Raw genomic sequence first — 9,021 nt, forward strand, 5'->3', positions numbered from 1 at the left:
CTCAATTCTTGCAACAGGAAAGAACGTCTCGTCAAAATCTACACCTCGTACTTGCTTGAACCCACGAGCTACCAGTCTTGCCTTGTGTTTTTTGAACACTTCCATCTGCATTAAATTTGGTTTTAAATACCCATTTGAAACTAATTGGATATTTACCAGTTGGAAGATCAACCAAATTCCACGCCTGATTCTTTTCGATTGCCTTGATTTCTTCTTTCATGGCTTTCTTCCAGTTTTGATCTTGAAGTGCAGATTCAATGGACACCATATCACCTGCAAATAGTGCGACGGTGCTAGAATATATGTCTTCCAAGGTCCTGTATTTACATGGCGGAGTTGATTCTGGTGATGACCCATCTGAAGTTGATTCGGGTGATGATCCATCCGAAGTGGGCTCGGATGAAGACTTATCTGAAGGTGATGATGGAACCGTGTATGGAACACTTAGTTGATCATCTGATTCTTCTTCGAGCTGCCTAATGACTCCTGAATCAAACTTTGAACTGTTGGATTCTAATAAGACATCATCCATATTGTATTCATCAAAGATGACATCACGACTAACAACAATCTTCTCGTGTTCTGGATCAAACAACCTGCATGCTTTTGAATTCGAGCAATACCCAACAAAAATATATTTCTTGGATTTTTCACTCATCTTGTGTCTGTTAGTAGTGATCAATGCATAACACACACAGCCAAATATGCGCAAATGATTTACAGAGGGTTTAGTTTCATACCAAGCTTCGTATGGTGTCCTGTTCCAGACAGCTTTTGCAGGTGAAATGTTGAGAAGATATATTGCCGTTGCAACAGCTTCAGCCCAAAAGTTATTAGGAAGCCTTTTACTCTTCAACATTGAGCATGCCATTTCAACTACGCTTCTATTCTTACGCTCTGTAATCCCATTTTGTTCCGGTGTATACGGTGCTGTGAGCTCTCTTTTAATTCCTTCTTTTTCACAAAATGCAATGAACTCTTATGACATAAACTCCCCACCTCGATCTGTTCTTAACGTTTTTATTACTTCATTACTTTGCTTCTCAACTAACGCTTTGAATTTCCTAAAGCAGTCGAAGGCTTTTGACTTTGCTTTAATAAAATACATCCAATTCATTCGAGTGAAATCGTCTATGAACAATTTAACAAAATACACCCAATCACTCAATACGCAAGAAAGTAATGCAAAGGCACCATCAAACTGTCGTCTCAATGATTGAAGTTTGATGGTGATTACTTTAGAGGACCCTTGATACTCCATCTTCAAAATACTCCATCTTCAAAATACTCCATGCTTCCTTCGATGTTGTGGCAGCATCAATTCTGGAAAAAATGGACTCGTCGACTGCTTGTTGAATAAAGAACAGTGCCTTTGCATCCTTCTTTTGATTTTCTCTTTATCGAGCTTCATCATCACTTCCTTCTGCAAAACCATAATCGACAAATTCCCACAGAATTTGTGATCTGAACAAAGTTTTCATCTTGATGCTCCAGAACTCGTAGGATTCACCCTTGAAGATAGGAATTTGGGGTTGAGACACGCTTACGGTACTACTGTTTAGTGTCATTTGACTCGTAAAGGAATGAGGCTAGGAGTGCAACCTAAGCTTTGATACCAAAATGTTGGAATAAAAGAGGAGAACAAGAATATGCTATGAAAAACCACACTATTATTGAAAAGAAGAGCTCTCTATATATAGAGCTTACAAAGGAAGATAACATTAAAAAAAAGACAAGCCAAAAGACTAGCAAACCAAAAGACTAGTAATCCAAAAGGCTAGCAAACCAAAAGGCTAGCAAACCAAAGGACTAGCAACCCAAAGGATTTTGAATCATTCTTCAATATGAGATACAAGAAGACATATTGTTATAATGTTGTACTTTCTCCATGGTTTGTGCCTGTGTATGATCAACTTAGGGAAGGGTACCCAAGTGATGACGATAGGGAAGCCATCTTTCAAGCATATGTTAAGGAACTAAATGAGGATCACCAACAGTACAGGTCTATCTATGAAATCTTCACATTTTCCCTTGGCTGTTTTCCTGCTTTTGTCTTCAATTTAGCTTTTACTTATGAACATTGAGTGTAACATCTTCTTGAACATGATTATGGACCATGGTTGTGAACTGTAAGCCTTTATAGGTCATTGCTAGTAGGCTATTAATAATTCCCCATCATGGTTGTAGTTGGTTCCTCGTTTGGAGGTTATCAAAGCGTTGATCTGTGTATGTAAACTTGTTTTTGGCTTGACATGTGGAGTTTATATCCATCTTTTCTAAATATAACCTTACCTGCTTTTCTCTTTTTCACATGCTAGGGGTCTACATGGAAACAACCACTCAAATATTTGAGGTAGAGGCTTTGAGATAGAGGTCAGGTATGTCTACATCTTATCCTCTCCTAGCCTCACTTCGAGGTGGGATATAATGGGCTCGTTTGGTTTGGTTTTATGAGCTCCTCATAAATCCTTGGTAGTGGTTAGCTATAGCTTCTTATCATTGTTTTGAGATCAAGGTCTTGTGGTGGGATGTTACAAATGGTGTAAGCGCTTAAATTTGGATTTCTAGATTGCCTTTCGGTTTGAAATATGGTTTTATTTGCTTGGGCGTTACTACGAATCTAATGCTTTAGAATAGGGCGTCGCATTGCTTGATCATTTAGTGATGCCAATTAAATAATTCAGAAGAGCTCCAATCTTTGAGGGCTAGCTGCAGCTAAAAGGCCAGGTCATTCGAGTCTCCTCAGGAGGGCCACATTGGAGATTTTGTTATATTCAAGGTCCCATTGGATTAGTCGAGGTGTACACAAGCTCACCTGGACACTCACGGTTACAAAAATAAGTCCAAATCACTTTTTATGTAAGCCAAGGCCTTAGAATTACAACCTTTTCCCCATTTTTGGGGAGGAGAAGAAACAAGAAGAAAGACACGAACCTCAAAAGGCAAATGAGGCAGTAATGAAATTATCAAGGAATAGTGATCGATATGCAAGAAAGTAATGCAAATTACGTTGCTGAAAAATGTCGGTGAATCCCTGATCATTAGCAATTTATTGTGAGATATATAGACTTTATATGCATCTTTTAACCTTCCAATTTATAGTTCAGTATCCAAAAGTAAAATTTGCAATGCATACATGAACTAAATGAGATGCATACCATTTAATATATAATACAGTTAAAACATCATCGTTACTTTAACATATTGGAGGTTTTAGACCCAGGTAATAATAACCCCGTGATCCTTGTTACATTATGAGTCATTTGGGGTGCGTTTAGCATGAGAAAGGGACGAAAGCTTTTTTCCAAATATTTTTTAAACATGTCCTTTTTAACTATCAGTTTAGTAAACATGACTAGTTTATTAGCAACATCTAGCTTTTTAGCCCATAGCTAATTTTTAAGTTAACAACTAGTTTGCAAACATAGCCTAAATCGGCAAATACTATCATAAAACTTGATCTGATTTTTACTTTACTAGATCAGAGATTTTGGACCAAGGTAATAATAACCCATGTGATCCTTATTTTTAACTTAATTATGAGTCATTTGCGTTTGGCATGAGGACTAGACGGGCAAGAGTAAGTTATGCGGATAAAAGAATTGTCATCACGTAATCCTGTTCTTAACGGAGGAAATGACACTAAACTAAACCAAACCAAACTTATCTTATCAGACGTGGGATCCGGGGAGAATAGGATGTATACAAACTTGAACTCTACCCCAATGAATAAAACAATTGTTTTCATGAAGACCGCTGGCTAAAAATGAGACTTAGCTGAGGTAGGCAATGTCAAGATCCTCTGGGAATCTGAATGGCTCATCTGGACCAAACTTACTGAGGTGATGAACAATGTCAAGATCATCTGGGAGTTTGAATGACTCACATGCACCAAACTTGGTGAGGTGATCAATGTCAAGATCCTCTGTGAGTCTGAATGACTCACATGCACCGAACTTCCTCCGCTCTTGTTCTGTAGGGAAATCTTCGTCGCAGTTACTGTCACTGTCATCTGTGTCGAGTTCTTCGGGGTCTTGATCGATAGGAGTGCAAGGAGTAGTAGGTGTGCAGGGGTCGGTAACGCTTTTTGATATGCAATTCTCTGTGGCCAACATATTGACCCGTTCATGAAGCGATATTTCCACCATGATAGTGTCGTCATCATCAACTGGGAGAGGTTGTTTCCAGGGTTCCCCATCAATCCTCATATATGTACACTCAGTTTCACCCTTGAGGAATTCAAATCTAATTCTGTCCGTCTGTTCAACCAAGAACAATATTATTTTAACAAAGAGTAAACTACATAAATCGTCCTTCTGCTTTATTGAAACTGTGGGAATTAGAAACTTCATGTGAGCACTTAGTGCCTGCTACTAATGTCCATTAGGGCTAGGGGCGGTGGGTGTATGAAATTAGAAACGATGGAGGCTCGGGTGTAACTTAGAAACTCGAGCGACCATTCCCAGAGATTCAGTAAACCATAGAGACAATTTATGTAATTTCTCTTCTAACTTAAGGATATTACTTCACACCACTTTTTGGTTATAATGAATCCTACTTTCAAATGAGATATATTGTGGGTCTGTTTGGTTAATGTAACAGTTATGACATGAACCATTTAGAAGGTTGAGTTTTAACCTGCGCAAGACGCGTGCCATGACCGTTGGGTGCAAGAAGAGCAAGTCCATGCCATGCGTTTCTAAAGCCAACAATCTCAAGAAGACCATCATCTACATATGGTGGTGTCAAGTCTCTCTGGATCATGTTAGTGACAACATAAATCATGTAAAACACATATTGGATATGATATTATGATTGCTAAATTTTACTTAAGAAGAATGAAACTCATTTACGATTGATGGGGATGAGGAAACGGGCCAAAAAGAAGCCTAAACTTAAAGCATCCATAACTTTTGATCGAGTAATAGTAGCATTCAAGAATTTTAGTAATGGGGTTAAAATTCAACGTAATAACTTTTTGGGGGTCAAAACTAGATACATATATAGGAAAAGTCGAAAACAAACCCAATAAATGCTACAAACTGGTTTTTATGTATTGTTTCAAATATGAAAATATACATATGTAATATGTCGTGTTCATATAATGTTGTTTCATACGTGAAACGTTCATGATTGTTTTACTTATGAAAAACAGTCACAACATACTCAAAGATTTTTCTATGAGGTTCAATATTTATTTATTGTCATTATAATAAGCAGATCTCGTGAAATTGGTATTTTTGATTTTCATGCATCAATATATTGTGCAAAGAGATGTTGAAAGAGATGGACAAGTGGTACCAACCTCGCGAGATTTCTTTCGATTTGGTGTTCCCCAAGGATTTAGTCCACCAGCGAAGCTAGGCAAGTTGAGGCATATAATTGACCTCATGCTGTAAGTAGTAAGTTAAAGATGTGTTACATAAAATAACCATCTAAGTGACAGATATATACTAACTGACAGATACATATCATAATAATGTATAGTATATGCATCAAGGCATGTATATGTATATAATGGTTTTCACAAACTTTAAATATTTATGGTTCGTTATAACATGTAAGACTATATGATTAAAAGTGTATTTGCATGTATATGTAATCTTTTTTGTTAACCATGGGTGTCCGGGCCAGTTTGTGCGCACCTCGAACAGGTGATTTCTCCCCAAAGGCTCAAGCCTTGTTACTTGTTAAGCTAACCCCACATAATAAACAGAAAAGAAGCAAACCAGTCATATACCTAGGACTTATTTGGAGGTCTTCCCATCTACCATTCCTTTTCATGATTTTGATCTTTGCAAGTTGAGCTATATTCCTGCATTGAGAATTAATCAGCATCCAGTCCATTTAATACTAATAAAAACAAGACATTTAATTTGAACAAATGTTCATAATCTCACTTTGAAGAAGAATGAAATAGAGATGCTGCAAACCATCCTTGAGTACAGCCAAGCTTTGCATATGTACTCTACAAGTAACAAAAATTACCTCATGAATACTTATTAAGATCTTTAACTTTGTGGGATATATTGGGTTTTTGTTTGTTCAATTGTTAGTTTGGTTTGATTGATTAAGATCTTTAATTGTTCGGGATTGAACCACGATCCTAAATCTGACACAAATGTGATTAGACCCAAACAACTAAATGCGGAACAAAATGTTTTGAAACTAACTTGCATGCTTGATAAATGTTCAAGGCATAAGGGAAACAAATGCATTGGCATGTCGATAATAACACCATATGACACAAAAACTGGTGTGGTTTTTCACTGTCGGAGTGATATACTATATCCTTAGGAGAAATAGACCCATTGTACATCTTAATCCTCACGGTATTAATGCTCATACTCTCACATACAATGTCATTTTCCCTATAGAAATGTTGTTCCCTTCTACCCAACTAACATTGAAAAACAACACGTATTGAGTATCATGTGAAACGATGCAACTGAATTAATCACCCATCGATGATCAGAATTTGGAGAATAAACCTTAGCCAACATCACAAATGTTGAAGTGTTGCTCTCTATCTCTATCTTCTTTACCCATCTATGATATATGGTCGGGTTTCTTGTAATAATTGTGCGACCCCCTTTCTTTATATTTTCTCCACATACTGGGCTTCCAAGGATTAGAACTCCCATCATGGTCTCTCTTAGGAAATAGGCCAGGACTACCTACAAAATCATTTACCCAACCGCTTCATCTAATCTTGTAATTCCTTGCCAATAAGACAAGTTTTGACGTCTACCAAAGTGATGGTGTCTCGGGAATGGATCAAGATGTTAGTGAAACCAATGTATCGCTTGAGAAGGAAGTAAATGTCAGGAAATGTGTGTCACAACTCAAGTGCTAGCAAATGATTTCTAAGGTCCCAAAACAAATAGAAATCCAAGGATGTACACAACAAACCCGACAACAAATGTGGATAACAATTATCTAGATGTTGCAGAATGACTCTATCAAAATAAACAACCCCAAAATAGATAATAACGATATGTTAGAATCTATGGATATGAAAAGTTCACAAAATAACAGCACGAGAATTTAACGTGGTTAACGTGGTTCCACTATCAAGTTTTTCAACAGTAAATTCTCTACAAGGGTTGTACAAACCATTTAGGTACTGACAGGAAAGAGATGCATACAAAAGATTGTCTAATATGTCTTGCATTTTGTTGAATTATAGGTGTACAAACAAATACACGCTATACTCCAAGAGAAATAATTCCAATAGGTCCCAAATAATCGAGTGGGAATCCAAATAAAACTAAGGCCAACACAACAATGCGGAAATAAGAACTAAACAAGGAGTACACAAAATTTCGTCCACAAATAATCAACCCACATTAAGATGTATGTGATTACCAAGCTTAGACACATATAATGTAAGGGAAAACAAATCAAGACACGAGATTTAACATGGTCCCTCTATTGGTGCAATAGTGCACGTTCATAGGGAAAGATTGACTGTATTAAACAAAATTGGAGGTTACAATGTACTTACATGATCAAATGATCTAGAATCAGCAAACTACAACTCCTACGCGATATCTTTCTATTCTTGGAAAAGAACTGATTTACAAATTGATCCAATGAAAGAAAAACCTTATATTCAACCCCTTATTGGTATGAAACTTGAAGAACATGTGCCTAGGTCACCTACTTCCATTTTGGGCTCCAATTGAGGTGCCTATATGATGCTTGAGGTCACATACCACATACATATATATATATATATATATATGGCCATGTCGCAACTATAGGATCGAACCTCAAACTTCATTCGACATGACTTACTAAGTGGCTAGGTTGCACACCCTTATTTTCCAAGTCTCTTTCACCTCATCCAAGTTTACCACGTGACTTGATTGTGTGACCGAGGGTCATGGTCAAGATCGCACACACTCTACGACTAAGTCCTACGAGTTGTTGCATCGCTACTTAGCCACGTCACATACATGCCACAGAAACAGGAATTTGTGCAGTTATGTAACATCAAAATATAACACTCCACCTTGAGGTAGAAACCTCCATCACAATACCCAAAATTAGTGGCAACAAAACTAGCCAAACTACAAGCATGGAGGATATACAAATGCATCTTGAAGGTGATAAACTTCGGTTTGGCCATCACCCGTCAAAGAAGAAAACATTACTAATAAAGTATTTGTAATGAAAACGAAGCACATAAACTAGATGGCAAGTAAAACATTCCAAAGATGTCTCTGTGACATTTGCAAATTCCATCTCATCCTTCTAGTGCCATCATAGTACCAAACATGGCCTCAATTAAATCAAATTCGAGCAGTGCTCAGATTTGGACGAAGGTAAAGACTTCATGAATCTTTAGCACTATCCTATGTCTAGATCTTAGTCAAGTGCACGACTGTTTCTTCATGTAACACAATTAGATATGCCAGCATCATGGTGATATGCTTGGTCTTGGAGCTGAACACCAAATTAGTAGCCAATTGTACAACACCTTGGCTATCACAATTAACTCCTTTGTTGCATCTTCAACTGCAAGTGTAAGGTGAGCATATATTGTTAACAAGGAGACTATAGATTAATTGTAACCATGACCTCAACTAAAAGTAGTACCACGTAAAGTAAAAGCATACCCTGCAATGCTCTTCCAACCTATGTTGTTAATTGCGGCGCTATTGTTCTGCAATAGCATATTGCAAACTAAGATAAATTGTGGTGGTTAAATTGCGGTGAAAATTGTGTTTACGATAATAGCAGTGCAATTGGACTGGTATTTGAGGTGAAACTGCGAACCAATATACCGATATTTTAGCTTGGGCCTCTTTAAAACTATGTTGACTCGGATGCTGAACCTATTGCTTGTGATTAGCTCGTTTATGAACATTTTTCCTATTTTGTTTTGTGGAACTTGTTTTAGTTGATGTTTTGATGTTGAAACTATATTTTTAATTAATGCATATGATATGTTTATGTATGCATATATATATATATATACATATATATATATATACATACATATATATATACATA

General features: G+C 36.9%; 1 protein-coding gene across 1 annotated transcript in view; it reads right to left on the reverse strand.

The window, feature by feature from the left end:
* Nucleotides 1–3,773: 3,773 nt before the first annotated feature.
* Nucleotides 3,774–9,021, reverse strand: part of LOC112525033 (diacylglycerol kinase 5-like) — a 15,088-nt gene continuing 9,840 nt past the window's right edge. The window contains exons 8-12 of the mRNA XM_025134975.1: nt 5,901–5,968; nt 5,741–5,815; nt 5,306–5,393; nt 4,639–4,755; nt 3,774–4,259 (exon numbers count right to left, since the gene is read on the reverse strand). Of these exons, the coding sequence (XP_024990743.1) occupies nt 3,774–4,259; nt 4,639–4,755; nt 5,306–5,393; nt 5,741–5,815; nt 5,901–5,968 (834 nt within the window). The remainder of the gene's footprint in view (nt 4,260–4,638; nt 4,756–5,305; nt 5,394–5,740; nt 5,816–5,900; nt 5,969–9,021) is intronic.

This window comes from Cynara cardunculus (genome assembly GCF_001531365.2).
Source record: "Cynara cardunculus var. scolymus isolate 2C chromosome LG 13, CcrdV1, whole genome shotgun sequence".
Lineage (NCBI taxonomy): Eukaryota > Viridiplantae > Streptophyta > Magnoliopsida > Asterales > Asteraceae > Cynara > Cynara cardunculus.